The 22,405-nt window shown below is 41.7% G+C and overlaps 1 protein-coding gene across 1 annotated transcript in view; it reads right to left on the bottom strand.

Moving 5' to 3' along the window:
• MED12L (mediator complex subunit 12L) overlaps window positions 1–22,405 on the bottom strand; it is a 507,362-nt gene that overhangs the window by 12,958 nt on the left and 471,999 nt on the right. Inside the window, exons 39-42 of the mRNA XM_075861497.1 lie at window positions 19,275–19,489; window positions 10,222–10,439; window positions 9,408–9,564; window positions 8,944–9,006 (exon numbers count right to left, since the gene is read on the bottom strand). Of these exons, the coding sequence (XP_075717612.1) occupies window positions 8,944–9,006; window positions 9,408–9,564; window positions 10,222–10,439; window positions 19,275–19,489 (653 nt within the window). The remainder of the gene's footprint in view (window positions 1–8,943; window positions 9,007–9,407; window positions 9,565–10,221; window positions 10,440–19,274; window positions 19,490–22,405) is intronic.

The raw sequence follows: 22,405 nt of genomic DNA, 5'->3' as shown, positions 1-22,405 counted from the left end.
ACTTTTGAACACATACTGCAAGTTCATAGTGGAAAGCACAATACATATAAAACTACAACACTTAACATTTCATCAGCTAAACACAGAGCATACAGTTATATGTGCAGTATACTCTAAGTATGAGATTACATATAGACTTCAGTTGCAAGACTCTTTATCGCAGTTTCATGACATAACCCTAACCAAGTATATTGCGACTTGTCTGTGACTTTAGAAACGAAAATATATTGTCTCAAGAAAGTGACAATTAGTTGTGGCATAGTAAAAAAAAAAAAAAAAAAAAAAAATTGTATTACTCAATTGTAGTATACTCTATGGGGCAGATTTACTAATATTGTCTAATTTTTAGACAGTGTAAACTTAGACCAGGCAGTCAGAAAATGTGCCAAATTTATCAACTCGCTGTATGATCAATTTGGCATCTAGCTAGACACGTTAGACACTTTTCGCTTCCTTAGACTACCTATTAGTTGGCTCAGTTCACGCCAGTTTTTTTGCGCCAAAATTCTTGTAAATTTTTTGGTGCACTGTATCGCATTCTAAGCCCCAACATTTTTGCTAGACCACACCTTCTTTCACTCTAAGTCACACCCACTTGTTGAGTATGTCGAAAAGTAATAACAAAAGTAGATGGTCCAGCGCAGTCAGATTTAAAATAGAACGTAGTTCCAATTTTATTTGGATGATTAAAACAAGATGATTCCTGAATGCAAGGGTGAACGTATGGATAAGGTGCCTACGCGTTTCAGACATACACCAAGTCCTTCCTCAAGCCATATGCAATATGCTGCCATGCAGGTTCTTTTTCTGAGTTTTTTTAATGTATTATATTCTAGCATATTATGTGCTGTATATACTGTATAGCGCAAAACCTTTATGTCCCATATGTCCAGTATAGGCCATACCAAAATAAAACAGACACACTTTGACAATATTAGTACAGTACTTATAATAGTATGATGCTACAGAGAGTAATGTCAGCAATGTTAATATAATAAATTCTGAACATAAGACTGTAGTTACAATGGTGACAGTGTTAAATCGATATCATCTCAGTTGTCACCGGCAGTGGTTCTCAGTGTTACCCGATGGAGTATACGGCAGACTTCCACCATGGAATCTTCATGGTACAAAGTGAGTGCTGCTTATTATACATGAATCTAGGGTAGTCAGACAAAAGACTTGTGTTGTCCATTCCCTCTGGTAAAATTACAACCTGCAAAAATTTCTAGCTTCAAACACAAGCTTAAAAATTGGAATTTATAGTATTCGAATGAAGACATTATGATGAATAAATGGCAGGAAGCTGAAGACTATTACCCTGTCAGGGACCCCATTTAGTCACGACTCCTGCTCTGCCTGTGGTATGTTCCTCTAAATCACATCCCATCATAAAAAGAAACTATTGGCTGAATGTGACACCGAATCATTAATTATGTCATGCCAAGCATAACGAACATAAAACAATGCAATATAAAAATATGATACTTTCCTTTACCCAATTATACCACGACTCAGCAAGATGGACCAGGTTAAATATTTTACCGAGGTTGGGAAAGGGTCTCAAGGATTTCATGAGGGAAAAGGACTCTGGGAAAGGCAATTTCTCACTAAACTTCTGTACCCTCTAAATTTCACATGAAGTTATTAAATATCACAGGTCCATCTAATTACACACAAGGCGAGGATTCATTTGCCTTGTACAAACATAACATTGGTATGCGGTCTATCTGCTACCCAACTGTAAATCATTGTACCTGCAAGGAATGTTTCAGAACATCCATTTTGACAGCAAAATCTCTTACCTTGGGAAAAAAAACTGTATTTTTTAAGTTTTACCTTTCCTACATTGCCTACACTTAAAAAAGGCCCACAAGGAATATTCACTTGACAAAGTCGAGCCCTAAGTGCGCAGCGAGGAGTGAATTATGAGTAAAGTCACCAAGAAGTCTTCATGTCTCAGATTGAAAAAAGTACAAAATAAAGGTGGATTGAAATGATTGATAATAGTAAAAACATGAGCAAAAAAAGTGGAAGAGGCAATAAACACTGTATAGTACAATGATTTGTGGCTCATCTAGTTTTTACTTTATTGAAAAACCATTTCTTTTTTTTAAATAAAAACAATATACAGTCTCACCGATCAACGTTTTCACAACACCGCATACAATACAAAATGATCTCCTTTCTTCCACCTGAGGTAGATGTATTGATACTGCAGGTAACGTTGCGGCATCTCAAAAGTGATCACAATCCTGAACACTTGGATGTAAAAACAGACCTGGAAACGTTGCTTCTTACTCACCCCTCCAATTCCATTATTGGTTGAAACATTTACAAAAAAAAATAATGAAAAATAATAGTGAAAATAGTAAAGAATAACCTCTCCCAAAAAATGGCTTGGTCTTGATGGGGTTAAACATGCTCACAAGATGAGAAAACATCAGTTCCATAGGGCTCATGCTGAATGCAGTCAGAGTCCATAAGTCTTAGGCTGGGTTCACACGACCTATTTTCAGGCGTAAACGAGGCGTATTATGAATGGGTTTGCCGACGTATTGTGCAGACGACCTGTAATTTACGCGTCGTCGTTTGACAGCTGTCAAACGACGACGCGTAAATGGACTGCCTCGGCAAAGAAGTGCAGGGCACTTCTTTGCCACGTAATTTGAGCTGTTCTTCATTGAACTCAATGAAGCACAGCTCAAGATTTACGAGCGTCTCAGACGGCTCGCAAAATGCGAGGAGGAGCATTTACGTGTGAAACGAGGCAGCTGTTAACAGTCTGTCTTTTCACACGTAAATGCCTCTCATCGTGTGAACATACCCTTAGGGTATGTTCACACGCAGTGTTTTTTCGGGGCGTAAATGCCTTGAAAAATGTCTGAAAAAACGGAAGCTGAACGCCTCTTAGGCTGGGTTCACACGACCTATTTTCAGACGTAAACGAGGCGTATTATGCCTCGTTTTACGTCTGAAAATAGGGTTGCAATACGTCGGAAAACATCTGCCAATTCATTTGAATGGGTTTGCCGACGTACTGTGCAGACGACCTGTCATTTACGCGTCGTCGTTTGACAGCTGTCAAACGACGACGCGTAAATGGACTGCCTCGGCAAAGAAGTGCAGGGCACTTCTTTGCCACGTAATTTGAGCTGTTCTTCATTGAACTCAATGAAGCACAGCTCAAGATTTACGAGCGTCTCAGAGCGTCTCAGACGCCTCGTAAATTACGAGGAGCATTTACGTGTGAAACGAGGCAGCTGTAAACAGTCTGTCTTTTCACACGTAAATGCCTCTCATCGTGTGAACATACCCTAAACATCTGCCCATTGATTTCAATGGGAAAAACAGAGTGTAAAAAAATGCCCCATAAAAGGACGTGCATGTCACTTTTTGAGCCATTTTTAGAGCAGTTTTTCATTGTGTCAATAGAAAAACAGCTCCAGAAAATGCATCAAAAAATGTTTGCTGTTTTAAAAACAGCTGAAAATCAGAGGCTGTTTTCCCTTGAAAACAGCTCCGTATTTTACAAGTGTTTTTACTTTAGCGTGTGAACATACCTTTAGGCACAAAGCATGGGCAGAGGCACTAAGGGTATGTGCACACGGTAGCAGGCTTTTACGTCTGAAAAGACAGACTGTTTTCAGGAGAAAACAGCTGCCTCGTTTCAGACGTAAATGCTCCTCCTCGCATTTTGCGAGGCTTCTCTGACAGCCGTAAATTTTGAGCTGTTCTTCATTGACTTCAATGAAGAACGGCTCAAATTACGTCTGAAAGACGTATTATGCCTCATTTTACGTCTGAAAATAGGGCTACAATACGTCGGCAAACATCTGCCCATTCATTTGAATGGGTTTGCCGACGTACTGTGCAGACGATCTGTCATTTACGCGTCGTCGTTTGACAGCTGTCAAACGACGACGCGTAAAAATACAGCCTCGTCAAAAGAAGTGCAGGACACTTCTTTCAGACGTAATTTGAGCCGTACTTCATTGAACTCAATGAAGCACAGCTGAAAATTTACGGCTGTCAGAGAAGGTTCGCAAAATGCGAGGAGGAGAAATTACGGCTGAAACGAGGCAGCTGTTTTCTCCTGAAAACAGTCTGTCATTTCAGCCGTAAAAGCCTCTCACCGTGTGCACATACCCTTAGGGTATGTGCACACGTGAACTGTCTTTTACGTCTGAAAAGACAGACTGTTTTCAGGAGAAAACAGGTGCCTCGTTTCACACGTAAAAGCTCCTCCTCGTAATATACGAGGCGTCTGTGACGCTCGTAAATCTTGAGCTGCTATTCATTGACTTCAATGAAGAACGGCTCAAATTACGTTGCAAAAAAGTGCCCTGCACTTCTTTGCCGAGGCAGTCAATTTACGCGTCGTAGTTTAACAGCTGTCAAACGACGACGCGTAAATGACAGGTTGTCTGCACAGTATGTCAGCAAACCCATTCAAATTAATGGGCAGATGTTTGCCGACCTATTGTAGCCCTATTTTCAGATGTAAAACGAGGCATAATACGCCTCGTTTACGTCTGAAAATAGGTCGTGTGAACCCAGCCATAGAGACTACGTTACCTCTGTATGGCCCTGTATTATCAAGATGTATTTTCCAACAGGATAATGGTCTGAAAAGAAGCTACACAATAAAGTTTTTAAAACAACAAAGTTAGGGTGCATGCACACAGCAAAGCTTACAGGTCAGTATTACAAACCTGTAGGCACTGTGTTTGGCACCGCATGTTGCCTTCATAAGGTACAACTGTAGTCTCCCCTAGAAGCAATGATTGTATTGAAGAATATCTCCGTAATACAGTGCCTGATGGAACATTCAGGGCATCCGATACAAAAAGTCTCTGTATATGTGTCTGAATGAAATGGGAAGCATATGAAGCTGTAGACTTCTCATGGTGGACTGACCATTTGGGCAATCCACTGCCTAAGCGCCCATAGCATTAGAGGGTGGCCCTAGAGCTCAAAATCTCACTCAAAAGTCTAAGGGCTTGTCCACATGTAATGGAATTGCTGCAGAAATCGGTTAAACTAGCAGACATTCCGCTGTGGAAAAACCGCACCATTTTCTGCATTTTTTACTGCAGAAAATGGTGCAGATTTTGCTGTGTTCTTCTCAATGCTGGGAGAAAGTGATATCTCCTCTGAAAAACGCAGCAATTCAGTCCACTTTCTGCAGCAGGAACTGACATGCTGCGGTACGAAAAATACCACAGGTTAATTTCTGCTCGGAAACTTTACGCAGCGTGTGTAGGAGATTTGTTCGATTTCACCCACTTTGCTGCTACTGTATTCTGCTGCGTATCTCTGTAATTCCGGATGGAAAATACGCAGCAATTCCGCAACTTGTGTCAAGCCCTAAGGCCAGTGGCGGATTAAGTAAACCATGGGCCCTGGGCTGTTCCACAAGCTTGGGCCCCCTTCTCCACCACCGCCCTGCCACGTCATGTCTATATTAAACACCACCTTTCTGTGTGAGCATTGACAAATGAATGCTACGATTCCCCTTGTCAAAGGGCTGTGTCCCTACACACTGACAGTCTCCAACCATCGCTGACAGTATCACACTGTGTAGGGACACATCCTCCTGACAAGGGGAATGGTAACACGCATTTGTCTATTAGTCCTGGGTACACAAAGACTTTATGTGGAATACAAGGATTTCCGATAACTGACATGTCAGGAGAGGCGACAGATAAATGCAATGACTCACAGGAGATGTCTTCACTGATGGGTCGTTCTCTTTTCTTCTCCATCGGACACAGACCGTTATGGCGACTTCTCCTGATGACTGCAGAGTTTCCTGATGAGAAATCTTTTCCCCTTGATTCTAGTTATACTGCTGTTGAGCAAATCACGCACGTCCCACGGAGGTGCCTCCGTGTGGCATGCGTGATTTTCACGCACCCATTGACTTCAATGGGTGCGTGATGCGCAAAAAACGCAGAAATATAGGACATGTCGTGAGTTTTACGCAGCGGACTTACGCTGCGCAAAAATCACTGACGGTCTGCACTGCCCCATATACTTGCATAGGTCCGTGCGACGCGCGTGAAAAGCACGCGCGTTGCACGGACGTATTACACGTTCGTGTAAATCCGCCCTTATGGCTCTTGGGGGGGGGGGGGGGGAGTTATTCCCCTATAGAACCCTGAACAGTCAATCAAACGCTCTGACCCCCCCCCCCCTGCAGTATAATAACTACTGAGGGCTCCTAGGGGGAGATTATACTTCAGGGGGGGGTTCTGAGCATCTGACTTACTGCAGAGGGCTCTATGGGTGGGAAATTATTTTGCACACAAAAAATGTTAGATTAAACACCCTATATACAATTCACACTAACACCAAACACTATATATTCAAACCACACACACTATATAAAATTACATTATAGACACTATAAACACAGCACACACTATATACACTATATACACAGCACACACTATATACACAGCACACACTACATAGACTTACATTAACTAACACACACACACTTACTTACCAGTCTCTTCCTCTGCGGTGCTTGTCTCTGGCAGCCTCCAGGACCTTAATCATGTGACTGTGACGTCACCACAGGTCCTTCACCCTCTAGTTTCAGTTTTGCCGTTATCAGACAGCTGCTGGAGGTTTAGACAGGAGGGACAGTGTACAGCTACACAGAGGAGCAGACTGTCAGGGAGACTCCAGCACCTGCCAATCACAATCTCTGACAGTCTGCTCTCTACAGCTGATGTGCTGTGCCCCTGTTCCCTGGCCGCAATTGACTCCCCCTGCACATTCCCCCCGCCTCTTCATCAGCACGTGGGACCGATGATCACTAGAATGCGGCCGGCAGCAGCCCTGGAGAGTTTTGTTTCACTTGTGTGCGGTGTGGGAAGCTATGGGCCCCCTGCAAGCCTTGGGCCCCGGGCGACCGCCCGAAACGCCCATATGGGGATCCGCCACTGCCTAAGGCTGGGGCTAGACCTAAAAAATTTTTAGTAAACAAATTAATCACTGTCCTTAGGAATGAGTTACACTAGAGCTATTCATCTTACTACAAAAAACAATCACTGTAATATCGCTGGAATGCTTGAAAATCTCAAAAAATAATTCTCTTTAGTCAAGCATTTTGCTAGTGATTTTTTTTTAAATTGCTACATGCTGGGATTGTCAGTGATACGCATGGGGAGTTCTTTCCTGACTGTAGTATATGGGATTTTACTTTTTTACTAGGTATTTTTTTAGTTTCTAGTCACAATGTCGCATTATTATCATATATTATCTTTGGTAAGACTTCGTTCACATCTGCGTTAGGGCTCCATTCCGTCAGAGGTTTCCGTTAGGGAAACCCATGAACGGAGCCCTGACAAACACAAACAGAAACCATAGGTTTCCGTTTCCATCACCATTGATTTCAATGGTGACGGATCCGGTGCCAATGGTTTCTGTTTGTCTCCGTCGTGCAAGGGTTCCGTCGTTTTGGCGGAATCAATAGCGTAGTCGAAATCAATGGTGATGGAAACGGAAACCATTGGTTTCCGTTTGTGTCAGTCAGGGTCCCGTTCCGACGGAAAGCCTTAGTAGCACATTATATTAATTGTGTGTACACATCTTGATTTAGTTTATATCTAATCTTTTAGGGTAGTATATTGATATATATTTTTTTATTAATTTACTGTATAGAATCAAATACTATTTTTGTTTTTGACCCTTGTATGTTTCATACCTTATCATGGGTTTATTTTGCAGTTCATCAACTTCATATATGGTTTTTAAATGTTTTAGGCCAGGATCACACCACAGTTTTCAGAGCCCCTGACTGCTAGTAAAGTATCGTTGGGTCACTTTGGAGACCCAGCGATGCAGTTGACTGCGCTATTGGTTGCGTCAAGAACAACGGAACCCTGTCACAATGGGGACAAACGGAAACCTTTAGCAATGTTTCCATCGCCATAGAGATCAATGGTGAGGGAAACGAAAGCTGAGGTTTCAGAATGCCGTTCCGTTGAGGGGTTACACGACAGAAACCTCAGACGGAAACCCTCAACGGAAGGGCAACCATGATGTGAACACAGCCTAACACATATGGTAGGCTTAGATACAGGGCCCATGTGCATGTGTGATACTGTTTGTTGGACTCTGTATCTAAGCCTAAGGTAGGCTTAGATACAGGGTCCAGCAGACAGTAATCTTATACAGTCTAAGATTACGGTCTGCTGGGGCCCTGTATCTAAGCCTACCACATGGTAGGCTTAAAAGGGGTTGTCCAGTCCCTAAACATTGATGGCATATCCTCAGGATAGTCCATCAATAGCTGATGGGTCGAGGTCTGACTCCCGGGATCCCCGCCAATCAGCTGTTTTGAAGGGGGTGCAGCGCTCGTACAAGCGCTGCTTCCCCTTTATTGTCCTTACTTGCTCACACTGTGAATCACTGACACGTCCATGTCGGAGATTCATTTGGAGAAAGTGACCGGAATGAAGGGGAAGTAGCGGCTCGTACGAGCGCTGCATCCCCTTCAAAACAGCTGATTGGCGGAAGTCCCAGGAGTCGGACCCCGACCTATCAGCTCCAGCAGAGTGGTATTAAACTTACCCTCCTCTTCGGCCACAGCGGAGGTCCTAACTCAATTCAGGGTCAGGATGTTGTGCGCAGCGCATAGCGTTGTGACGTCAGGACCGCCGCTGCGCTCCAGAAGGAGGAATATAAGTAGTCAGTTACTATAGTAACGACGGCTCATGTAGTTTATTACATAGGCCCCAGTTACTATAGTAACTTTTCATCGATGTGGTGCAGGGGGGGTTCGCAAGCCCCCTGGCTTCTGGTCCGGTAGCAATTGCGTACACTGCAACCCCTATAGTTACGTCACTGGTTGTGTTGTACATAGCTAGATTGAAGAGCAACATTAGTATTGTGTACTACAAACAGTAATGCATATAACGTACTTACCATCGGCTGCTGTGCCTGCATTACTTGAAGGCCCATGGCTTGCTGACTTTGCTGTTGTTGCAGCTGAAATACAGAATATATAAACCAAACAAAAAAAAAATTCACTTATTCCTCTTTAAAATTACCAGAATATGCTATAAAATAAAACCTATATAACACACATACTGCAGTTTAGCCCATTTTTCAACAGATCATATTTTTATTTTATTATAGTCATTAAAGTATTTTTGAGAACAGAAAGGTATGAGGGGGATACTCCTCTGGCCAATGTCATCACGTAAAAAATGGCTTGCAGAAAGTGCACTTAAGATAGCGAGCTTCAGAAGTGAATAAAACAGTAATGCCTAAAACACATGAATATAATAAAGAAACGGGACTTTTCTGGGAGGCCAACAAAATACAGTGGGGACGGATGATTTGCTGTTACTTTGTATTCCGACAATCTGCCAATTTATCGTTTCTACCTGAACAAGTCTCTGCTGATGAATTTGCTGCTGTCTCTGTCTCAACTGATCCTGATTCATCTGCACAGAACTAATATTTGAATGTAGAACTTGGGCAGGTACTGGTTCCAGGCCTCCTCCGATCACAGGGTTCTGCTGCAAGAGTTGATGAGTAAACCTGAATGAGGAAAACATGCCTTGTAAATATGCTATAAGACTTGTACTCAGTAGCTTTCAGCAGAGTTCCTGTTGCTTGGTGCCGAACATGTCTTGAAAGATTATTGCAAGCGATTTCCAGGAAAGCTGTCTCTCATCCGTTCTATGTGTGCATTGAGAATTAATGGGTTAAGAATTTAATGCATTGGAGCCCGGTCATCAGGCAACGAATGCTTACCATGCGGCCTGGGGTGCCAAGGTGTCTGTTTAGAGCGCAGTGACAATGGCTAGAGAAGGGGGAGGGGGAAAATATTATTTGCTAAGACTATTGTATTACAATTTGATCCAACTTTAATAGGACATGATAGATGTAAGGTTAGCATAAATTGTAAATAGTTATTACATCAGCCATAATGCTCTGGAATATGGCAAGTAATAAGGTAAATAGTCCACTAGGCCAGAGCATTGTTCTGCTGCGTGCTATTATAAGGCTTGAAGGGGTATTACAGTTTCCGCAAATAAATGCTATTTTTTGGGTAATGAAAAGCTACCCTATTTTCCAATATGCTTTCTGTATCAATTCCTCATGGTTTTCAAGATCTCTTCTTGCATTTGTTGAATAGGAACCTGTATTGTTTTCTTCCAGTGGGTAAGAATTGTACCTTTAACAAAACCTTACCGTTGATTACTTGACACTGGCTGTATAATGGAAGCGTCTTGTTGCATATATCCAGAGGGTTGTTGCTGAATCTGCCGCAGCGGTTCCATAAGAACAGAGCTAGGAGGCGCTGCAGCGGCTGCCCTTGGGTGATAATTGGGAGTAAGTAGTAAACTTCCACCATGATGCTGCTGGTCAGGCTCCTGAGTACTGTACATTGTATACCCATGTGGAACTGGCTGAAACAAAATAAAGTAAAGCCACTAATAATAATTATTTCATATCAGTGCTATGAAGGGTACATTGGAATCCAACATGACAACAATAGAGGAAGCAAGCAAGCAGTCTGATGGTTTTCTATCCTGATAGCGCAATGACATACTAAACATAAATTACATTATGTTATCCACAGTATGTTGGCTGATGCAATATATTAATGCACAGTTCACGTATAGTTCATTCACTACATGCAAACATTTGCTTTGTGACATAGCCCTTTATTATAGAAGAAAAACTACCACAAGAACACCAATACCCAATCCAACATAAATAAGATAAGTAAACCTGGAAAATAGGTATTTAACTGAATACATAATGAAAACATACATCTCAGCAAAAGCTAAAAATGTAATTATTACATGGATTGGGGTCTCAAGCCTAGAAGGTGTATCTTGCGCTCAAACCCAAATCCGTCAGGTCAGCGGGACTGACGGCTTTGGTGACAGCGGGTCCTGCATCTCTGACATGCTGGATCCAGCTATTATCCATCACATCTAAGTTTATGACTTAGATGTGATCGATAACAGGTGAAACCTGCATGTCAGAGACACGTGAGACCCGCTCTTCAGTCTTCAGTCTCGCTGACCTGATGGATTTGGATTTAAGCGCAATATACAGCTACTAAGTATCCAGGATACATAGAACCTGTATCTCAAAAAGTAAAAAATATTTTTAATAAAGACCAAACAAAAAGCTGTCTAAAATCCTCTAATAGGCTGAGTTCACGCGGGGCGTATCCGCCCTGTGCGACGCAGGGAATTTTGGGTGAAAAACCGCACAAAACTGTGTTGCAGTTTTTTGCCCGGAATGCCCGCCTCGAAAATCTGCAGCACTTAGCAGGCTGAACTCCTGGGATGACGTTTCATCCCAGGAGGCGGCTGCAGCCTGTGATTTGCAGCAGCGGCGGTCACATGGGATGTAGCATCATCCCAGGAGCAGGCCCACTGATGTCATGCAGGCCAGCCTCTTGGGATGACGTTTCATCCCATGTGACCGCCGCTTCAGCCTGTGATTGGCTGCAGCAGTCACATGGAATAAAACGTCATCCCAGGAGGCCGCGCTGGAGGAAGAAACACAGACTCCTGGGTAAGTATGAGATTTATAATTTTTTTCTGAGTTGCGTTTTTTGCAATGGAATCACTGAGATCCCGCAGCAAAAAACTCAAGAACTGCTATTTGTTGCCGGATTTACCTCCCTATTGAATTCAATGGGGAATACCTGCAACAAATAAGCAGTGTTTACGCAAACACAATTGCCATGCTGCGGAATAAATTTCCGCACCGCAGGTCAATTTCCAAGCATTTTTTCTGCTCAGTATTTACGGAGCGTGTGGATGAGATTTGTTTTATCTCATCCACTTTGCTGCTACTGTATTTGCTGTGGATTTTCTGCAACTAATTCCGTTGTGGAAAATCTGCAGTATTTACACAACATGTGAACTGACACATACATTATTTATTTTAAAAAAAAAGTGTTCAAAGTCTTATATAGCCTTTAAATCTTATATATACAGAAGATGTTACTCAACTACAAGAACCACCATTGTTTGCCAAGCATCTGTAGTTTAGATACAAATGTAGTGTGCTATGCTACTGCTAATATCAGGTTCTGGACTATAGTATACAGAAATATACAAGTATCCGAATAAATGACATAATAAAGGAGCCAAAGTCATCTTACACCTACAGTCAGCAATGCTTAGGCAGTGACTATACCTGTGTGTGCTGGATGCCTGGATATGCTTGGCAAGGTTGGATTTGCTGAGAAAATAGTGCAGCCTGATCTATTGTTTGACCCTACACAAATAAAAAGCTGTTCTGGACAAACGTCAAAACCTTATAACCCCTCATTTTTCCACAAATTGCACAAAAGTGGAGAACATTTCATCTGTATTTCATCATTAGATATAGTCTGGATTGTGACAAGATACTTTAATTTACAAACCTTTCTACTTTTTTAAATAACTCGAGGAATGCCCTATCAATAGGACGGATGCAATTGTCAAGTCTTTTATTACTTCTTTTTAGGGAGATACAACATCTGGGTGATAAAATAATACAATACTGCCTTATGTCAGAAGCTGTGGAGGATATGAATGCATGTATAAATCAGAATTTTATAAAAGCGTAAAAGCGTTTGCCCACATTTATATATATATATTTATTTCATAGATGTCAAAAAACTACTAGCCTACTCTTTGATAGCAATGGATAGATCATAGTCTATGTTCAAGTTTTTACCTATATATACTTTAATAGGAAATGCAAGTCTTAGCAGGGACTAGGGCTTGGCAATTATGACCTAAATCAAAATCATGGTTAATTGAACATGTAACCTCGATTACGATTAATGAACGATTAGTTAGGCCACACCCATTTGTGTGCCACGCCCCCTATATGCATGCTACGCCAATTAATGAATATTTATACCCTTAGCCTGCTGTATACTACTGTATATAATATACCCCCTGACACTACCCCCACACAGTATATTTCCCCATAGTGTTCCCCAAACCGTATAATGCCCCATAGCTGCCCCCACACATTATAATGCCCCATAGCTGCCCCAGAGTATAATCCCCCTATAACTACCCTCCACACAGTATAATGCCCCTATAGTTGCCCTCCAAACAGTATATTTCGACCCTGATGACTGCCCTCCACACTGTATAATGCCCCCCCATACCGGACCTCCACACAGTATAATGCCCCTATAGCTGCCCTCCACACAGTATATTGCCCCCATAACTGCCCTCCACACAGTATAATGCCCCCCATAACTGCCATCAACACAGTATAATGCCCCTATAACTGCCCTCCACATAGTGTAATGCCAATTTAGCTGCCCTCCACACAGTATAATGCCCCCATAGCTGCCTCTACACAGTATAATACCCCAATAACTGCCCTCCACACAGTATAATGCACCCATGGCTGCCTCTACACAGTTTAATGCTCCTATAACTGTACTCCACACTGTATAATGTCCCTGTAACTGCCCTGCACACAGTATAATGCCCCTATATCTGCTCTCCACAAAATATAATTCCCCCATAGCTGCCTCTACACAGTATAATGCCCAAATAACTGCCCCCACACAGTATAATGCCCCTATAACTGCCCACCACACAGTATAATGTCCCTATAGCTGCCCTCCACACAGTATAATTCCCCCTATAGCTGCCCTCCACACAGTGGAATGGCCCCATAGCTGCCCTTACACAGTATAATGCCACCATAGCTGCCCCCACACAGTATAATACCCCCATAGCTGCCTTCCACACAGTATAAAGTCTCCCACTGCTGCCCCCACACAGCCCCAATAGTGCCTAATAAAATACATACTCACCTAACCCTATTCAAACAATTAGTGGAAGTGATCCCTCTGCTCCTCAGGTCTGTGTGGCTTGGCGCAGATAGGCGCGATAGCATCACTGCCTCGGTCCAGTCTGGGCGGAGCCGTGAGCATCCGGCACTACATAGTGAATGGTAGAGCAGGGTCCTTACGGCTCCCTACCCTACCGTTGGATTCAACTGTAATTGTGTCCTGAGGATACAGTTGAAGCCGGGAAAAACATAACTAAAAAACCGAAATGTGCAAGATGGCGTCAGTTCATTGCGCTGAATTTAGTTTATCTTTTTGTTTTGTTTTCAGATTAATTGCCCAGCCGTAGCAGGGACTGTCTGAAGATGATCTGAAGATAATATATATATATATATATATATATATATATATATATATATATATATATAATTTGAGTTAGTCTAATGTTTATTAAATCTCTTTTCCCTCTAAATTATCCTCACCCCCCCCCCATTCTTCTTATCCCCCAATAGGATGATATATAATCCTATATACAGTATATATGTATGATGCACAACAACAAGACCCAATATACCTTGCCAATTGAAATTCCATAAATGCATTTATATACATTTTTCATATATATACTTTGCTGTAACCCACAAGCATCGTATGAACTCAGTCCTATTACGTGTGTCCCACTATTGCTTCTTAACTATTACACACCTCATTGTAGAGGTAGAATGTATTAACAGAATTAATTCAAAACAAATGTTAAAAGACCCGGAGATCATCATGCCTTCGGCATTGTGTTAAATTCTTGTTAGCTCTAGCAGGCAATAAAAGACCACAAAGCGGAAATGTTATTTTAATCTGCCGGTGGGGATGGATGCTTTATGGATGTTATATTAATAGGGCTATACAGAGTAAAATTAATCAATGTGGTGACTTACAGTCTTTCAGTGTACAAAGCATGGCCTATAGTTTGGGGTACACTTCAACCATTGTATCTCGCCAGTTGCCCAATGTTTATTATTTTTAAAAGGGTTGTCCAGTTTAAAAAAAAAACATTTTCATATACCCAATTAGGGACAACTAACTCATCTCTCGGCCAGAGTGGAGAGTGGTAACAAAAAGTGACTCTGGAGGACCTATCCTGTCCTGAATTTCACAGACAGCTAATTGATTTGAATGGACACTGTATAATTCTTAGTTTCCCCTGTGGTGGCTCTGCAGGAAAATGTAACACTTACTGCCACGCTTCCACACAGATTATAGCTGTTCACTGGTGGTCCCAGCACGGGGGCACTTTGTAATCAGCTTATTATCAAGGGACCCTTCTAACAAGAAGAGATTTTCCAAAGTGGACTACTCCATTGAGTTTATGTTGTGATCCAGCAAAATGGTTAGGATGAGTTGTTATTGCTGCAACGTGTAGATTACCTCAAGTAACTGGAATCGATTTTTCAGATTTAGATAGAGAAGATCTTAAAAGTCTAACAAGACTCTAAATTCGGAATATCCAGGTGTAACTGTAGTTAAACTCAATTTCCCACTCCTCTAATGGCACTCTCACAGGGGTCCAGGAAGCTGAGCTATGGGGATCTGTTTTGCATCTCCTCACATGGAGATCTAGGAGGAAATTTGTCAGCCTTTCTATGCCAATTTTCTGGTCGCAAAAAACCCAAAAGTCACAATTTGCTTTGAAAATTGTGACTTTTGGGCATTTTACACTACCCTTGCAACTTTTGAGAAAAAGTGTGTCGCATAACAAAAGGGACAGGGACACTGTGTAACTTATAGCAGAAACCTTTCCACACTGTGGTTCGTATCAAGGTAGAGGTCCGTGCCGGACCCTATACACACCCCCCTCAGATCGGACTACCCCACCTTGTCCCATTCCCTATTGGACAAATTTAAAAAAAAAAAGATGTACTCACTTCACCACTCCTCTTCTCGCCTCCGAGTCCCCTCAGAAGACAGCGTCCGTACAGCACTAAGGACATTGAGTGCTGTGTCGCATATAAGGCCCTAACGTTGCTCGGCATCAGGACCTTGTATGAGCCGCAGCCTGCAGTGGGAGCCTGAGGGGACACACAGGGGAGAAGTGAAGAGGAGCCGGAATGAGTCTACATTTTTGGTGCTTGTCTGTAGTCGTTACAACCCTGGTTTCCACTGGTGATTTTCTTGACGGAATTAATAAAATAATGGTTCGGCAAGTTTAAGGAATCCATTTTTTTTATTTTTGCTTCCTGTACCCCTATGAGTGTGAACGTGAGCAAAAGGCACATTGGAGGTAGACAGTAAAAAAGAAAGTTTTAGATTTTGCATGATTAGGATTTTAGAAGAGATTTAGCTAAAAAGTCTGTTTACTGAGGGCATTGGTTTTATCCCAAATGTCCACAAAGGCAAATTTTCACTCCTAGAAAAAAAATGTAGTGGTAACTATTATATGAGACATGGCGATTTGCAACCCACTGTCTGACCATAGGCACTGTGCCCTTCCCAGAAATTCTCTGTTCCCTTCTTTCATCTGCCACCTGCTTATCTAGCCTCTAATAACAATCCCAAATTTACTACACAGTAAATCTCATTTTTGTCCCACATAGTAAAGGTAGAATAAAGACTGTGAAGTGAACTGTGGCATTTCTATATATTCCAGCACAATAACACAAGTGACATTCTTCTGTCTGCATATTGTCAACTTCGTGGGAAAGAAACCTTCTCCTCCTATAGGGAAGGTTCCATGTTGTGTGAGGTTGTTTTTAGCAGAAGAAACGTGGTTTGGGAATGCAGACAGCAACTGAGATAATACCATGGACCTGCTGCTTCAATAACTGGACAAATGACTGCTCTGTTTATCTGTCCGCTATGTTGGTGGCTGCTACCCTTCACCCACCCTAGTAACATATGCTCCACTGCACAATTTTGCTAAGAATTCCTCAAGTGATAGTTTTCTAAAGACCACAGTATACGCCTGACACTCTTATTTTCATGATAACACCTACTGAGTCATAAGAAAATAATGGGATCATAGAAAATGCATAGCCTACCCCTGTACAAATAAAGCATAATAGTGGTGACAGTCAGTAAGTGGAATCTGTATTTCCTTCTCAAGGTCATAAGTCAGACTATAATAATATTTTCTTATTTTCGGAGGAAAAAGGGGGAATGAATTATTTTATATGAGTGTTATAAAAAACAGAGGCCTTTTTGTCTTACATGATGACATGTTTTCATAGTTTGTCTTGCTAGACGTGACATCTGGAATATATGTCCTTGCAAATACTTTAAGTTTGATGTAGGTTATGGAGCAATACAAACATTGTGATCATTATTGTTTATCAAGCAGTAAAACGCAGGGCGGTCAGTTCATGTCACACATGTCCATAGGTTTATGTAGCTTGTCCCCTCTTGAGTGTAACCTTCATCAATAGATGCAAACTACAGCTAGTTTGGGGTTGGCAGAAGTTGAAAGGTTAGCATCAGTCCCATGAGAAATTCAATGAGGCATGTAACAAAGTGAAGTAATATGGTTTGCTAATAAAAATCACAATTTTCTTACAAAATTTAGAATAAAATCAGCACTGCTTTCCATTCTAGAGAAAGTAATTTAACATAATTAATCATAATATGCAAAATAGAATATAATTCCAAAAAACAATCCTGATACGGCATATCGGAGGGTCTAGAGTAGCAAGTCAACAGGCCCAATAATCCAGAGAGTGGCAATGTTAGCAGGAGCGGAGCTTCTCTTCAAGGAGTCCATTTGGCCCATTAGCCCCTATGATGGCCTACCTTGCTCTATTTGTCTTCTATCTGCTATGGCTGAGAAGCGTCTCTTAATGAAATAGAGTGGCACTACAAAGATGCCCTAGGCGGTAAAACGTTAAAGCTTACTGTAGCTACTGCCCCTCTAATAGTTTAGCAATTTCCCCCCGAACCATAGTCTAGGATGCACATCATAGAAACTCCTTATTCCAGAGCATCAGATAAAGTTTCATCCAATAAAGATACAAACCTCATCATAAGGTGGCAGCAGACAACTTTGGAGGTGATCAATGTGTTTGGTTGGCATACATTACAGACATATGTCACTCTTTTGCATCTTTAAAAGTTTGATATCATTGGCATGACTACAGTACCATCATAGCAGGCATAGTAGCTGCTATGGGGCTCAACAACTACTGGGGCCCATCTCCACTCAGAGGTAATGTGAGGTGCAGTTAGTGATGACTATGAAAGTTGGAAGGGGCATGTAAAACTGGATTAGGCCCCATTCCTAGTTTTTCTATGGGACACATGGCACTGAAATAATATTGAAATAATCATAAGAATTTTACGGCCTAACCTCGCTGCTAAAAGTGTTCATGGTGGAGTGATGCCCCATTCCATGTTTTGCTATGTAAGTCTATGGATACTTGTTACGCCACTGAATGATATGAAAAAAAAGAAGAGTTTTCAATTGTATCCATGTGTTGTACATTTTAACTAATACAAGGCCACATCAAAATTCTTAGGCTATATGAAGGGCAAGGTCAACATTTTCTAGTACCATTATTTGATTAGTATATATGCTGAGACAATACATTCCTTGAGCCTAATGCCCCTACCTACTATGGTAATATCACTATTTAGGGTGACTCTTCGCTATTACCCGTTTTGAATAATATATAGATCACATGTTTACCAAAGGTTTTGCTATAAGGATTGTAGACTTATCAGGAGCAAATATTCCACTACATTACAACCATTTCCTTTTAGGCTTCATGCACACGACCGTAGTGTTGTGCACGGCCGTGATTTGCGGCTTGGACGGCTGTGGGCCTCCCGCAAATCGCGGGCCGTGTATTAATTTTAACGAGCCTGGACCGCAAGGTGCGGCCATAATAAGACATGTCCAATCTTTTTGCGGTCCAGGCTCCTGGGCAATGCACGGATTGTGGAAACCACGGTCGTGTGCATAGGACGATTGAAATGAATAGGGCCGCAATTCACCCGCAGATTTGCGGGGGTGAATTGCGGCTGCAAAAATAAGTTTGTGTGCATGGGGCCTTATAAATCTGAAATACAGTTCAAGCTGAAGTACACTAAAGTAGAAGTATTGTTTTTTTTTTTTTTAGCTAAAGCTAATGTTAGTAACAGGCAATTATACTATACATATGAAATCAATTAGGATTGAGACTGTTACATCATAGAAACCATAAGAGAATATTAAATCTACATTAGCATGTGAACAAACATGATGGGAGTTATTGTTTCTCTAAACATCCAATTTGTTCGTCATGTTGAGAAACTACACAACAAATGTGAAGAAGAGATTAGGTAACAATGTATCCTGTCACATGTCATCATATGGCAACATGTGGTCTACATCCTCCATGGTGGAGCTCGTGCTGGTTGCTATCAATCGCTACAAAAGGAAAAAAAGAGCTAATACACGGACTGGTACAATATGTTGGGAAACTTCTGCTGGAGTTTACACACGTACCTGCTGAAGTGTTCTTGCTTGCACATGTTGCCGAAGGAGATGTTGTTGTTGCTGCTGTTGCAATAGTTTTAGTTGCAACAACTGTTGCTGAGGGCTGATCACATGCATGGCGGGTGGCTGCATTACTGCGCCCGAACGTCTTTGTAACATGTCTGACAGGGCTTGCTTTGTGTTTGTAAGAAGAAACTGACCTGTAGGGTCTAGTTTGGAGCTAGCTAAAGAAGGGATATAATAGATATGATATCAGCAAAAATATTTACCATGAGGCATATATAATAATTAAAACCCTCTAAAAAGTAAGTAAAAATAAATACATAAATCATTATATATATATATATATATATATATATATATATAATATACACAGATCAGCTGTAACATTAACCCTTTAATGACCAGCCTATTTTGGCCCTTAATGACAAAGCAATTTTTTCCATTTTTTCATCATGAGGTTCAAAGAGCCATAACTTCTTTATTTTCCGTCAATATAGCTGTATGAGAGCATCTTTTGCTCGGTGAGTTGTATTTTTCAATGGCACCATTTTTAAGTACATGTAGTTATTGATTAACTTTTAGTAACTTTTCTGGGGGGGGGGGGGAATAAAATAAAAAGCAATACCGCCATTATTTTTTGCGTTTTAAACTTATGTCGGTAAGCGTACGTTGTAAATAACATGTTACCTTTATTCTATGGGTCAATACTATTACGGTGATACCATATATGTCTAGGTTTTTTGTGTTTTACTACTTTTGCAAGAAGATAAATTGATTTTGCATCGCCGTATTCCAAGAGCTTTATCTTTTTTATTTTTCTGTCGATGTAGCCATTTGAGGGCTTGTTTTTTGCAGAACAAAATGTAGTTTTCAGTGGTATCATTTTGTAGTAAATGGGACCTTTTTGATTAAGTTTTATTATTTTTTTTTGGGGAAAGGTGTTCACGTTGCAGTTTAAATAATGTGTTAATTTTATAGTACGGGTCATTTTTTACTCTTTAACAAAATTAAAACGATCTTTATGGAAAACATGTTGTTTTTTTTTTTTACTGTGCACTGTTTTTCAATTAATTTTTTTTCCCATTAATTATTTTTTAGTCCCACTAGGGCACTTCACTATGTGATCTTTTAATCTCATATAATTCTTTGGTATGCTTAGTAAACCAGAGCATTATTGCCTGTCAGTGTTAGGCTGGATTCACACGATCATGTTCGGACCGTAAAGGGCGGAACGTATTTCGGCCCGGACTGAACTGAACACACTGCAGGGAGCCGGTCATTTAGCATCATAGTTATGTACGATGCTAGGAGTCCCTGCCTCGCTGCAGGACAACTGTCCCGTACTGTAATCATGTTTTCAAGACGGGACAGTAGTTCCACGAAGAGGCAGGGACTCCTAGCGTCGTACATAACTATGATGCTAGGAGCCCGGCTCCCTGCAGTGTGTTCGGTCCGGGACTTGCGGCCGAAATACGTTCCTTTCTTTCCTAATAGACATATAGCCATGGCAGGCCTTGTGGCCTTTAATAGACTGCCATGGCAACCCATTGGTGGCCCGCGATCGCATTTTCGGGCCACCAATGGGTGACAGAGGGAGCCCACCCAATCTATAAACCACACCAACACCTGTACTGCATCTGAATAAGGCCACTACGTGACCGCCATGAAAAGGCGTATTGTGGTCACTAAGTGGTTAAAAACACTGACAGGTAAAGAGAATAACATTAATTATTTTATTACAATGGCACCTGTTAATGTGTGGGATATATTAAGCTGCAAGTGAACAGTCAGTTTTTGAAGTTGATGCGTTGAAAGAACAAAAATTGGGCAAGTGTAAGGATCTGAGCAACTTTAACCTGGGGCAAATTGGGATGGCTATCAGGGTCAGGGTGAGGGCATCTCAGAAATGGCAGGTCTTGTGCGGTGTTACTAGTATGCAGTGGTTAGTACCTACGAAAAAGCGGTCCAAGGAAGGATAACAGGTGAACCGGCGACAGTGTCATAAGCATCCAAAACTCATTAATGTGCGTTGGGAGTGAAGGCTATCCTGAATGGCCTGATCCCACAGAAGCTACTCTAGCACATATTGCTTAAAAAGGTAATGCTGGCTGTGATAAAAAGGTGTCAGAACAAACAGTGCACTGCAGCTTGCTGTGTTTGGGGCTGCATAGCCACAGAACAGTCAGAGTGCCCATTCTGACCCTGTCCCTGCTGAAAGTGCCTATAATGAGCATGTTAACATCAGAACTGGACCATGGCCAATGGAAAAGGATGGCCTGATGAATCACGTTTTCTTTTACATCATACATTATGTGGACCGTTAGGTGACTTGTCTATTGCTGACCTGGTGTAGAGATTGCACCAGGCCGCACGATGGGAAGAAGGCAAGCTGGCATGATGCTCTGGGCTATATTCTGATGGGAAACCTTGGGTCCTGGCATTTATGTGGATGTCACTTTATTATGTACCACATACCTAAACTTTCTTGCAACCAAGTACACTATTTCGACAATGGTGTTTGCAACTGTTTTCCAAAACGGCAGTGGCCTCGTTCAACAAAATAATGCACCATGCCAAACTTCAGAAATTGCTCAGGAAGGCTTTGAGGAACATGTCAAAGAATTTAAAGTTTTGTCTTGGCTTCCAAATTCTCCAGATCTCAATTCGATCGAGCATTTGTGGGATGGGCTGGAAGAACAAGTGCGATCCATGAAGGCCCCACCTCGCAACTTACAGGACTTAAAGGATCTGATCCAGATACTATAGGACACCTTCAGAGGTCTTGTGGAGTCCATGCCTTGATGTGTCATAGATGTTTTGAAGGCACGAGGGGAACTATACAATATTAGCCAGATGGTTTTATTACCCTGTCGCTGGTACACCAGTTTTCCTTCCTTGGACCACTTTTGGTAGGTACTAACCCCTGCATACCGGGAACACCCCACAAGACCTGCTGTTTTGGAGATACTCTGACTCAGTCATCTAACATCACCTTTTGGCCCTTCTCAAAGTCATTCATACAGTATCTCTACACCGGCCCATTCTTCGCTTAATTTTTGGCTAAAAGTACCAAAAAAGGACATACCTTTTAAATCCCCTGCTGCAACAGTTCTGTGATCCCCGTCTGCCAATCACTG

The sequence above is a fragment of the Rhinoderma darwinii genome, chromosome 4, assembly GCF_050947455.1.
Source record: "Rhinoderma darwinii isolate aRhiDar2 chromosome 4, aRhiDar2.hap1, whole genome shotgun sequence".
Lineage (NCBI taxonomy): Eukaryota > Metazoa > Chordata > Amphibia > Anura > Rhinodermatidae > Rhinoderma > Rhinoderma darwinii.
The sequence above is the reverse complement of the archived record's forward strand: the minus strand, read 5'-3'. Positions and strand labels throughout refer to the sequence as shown.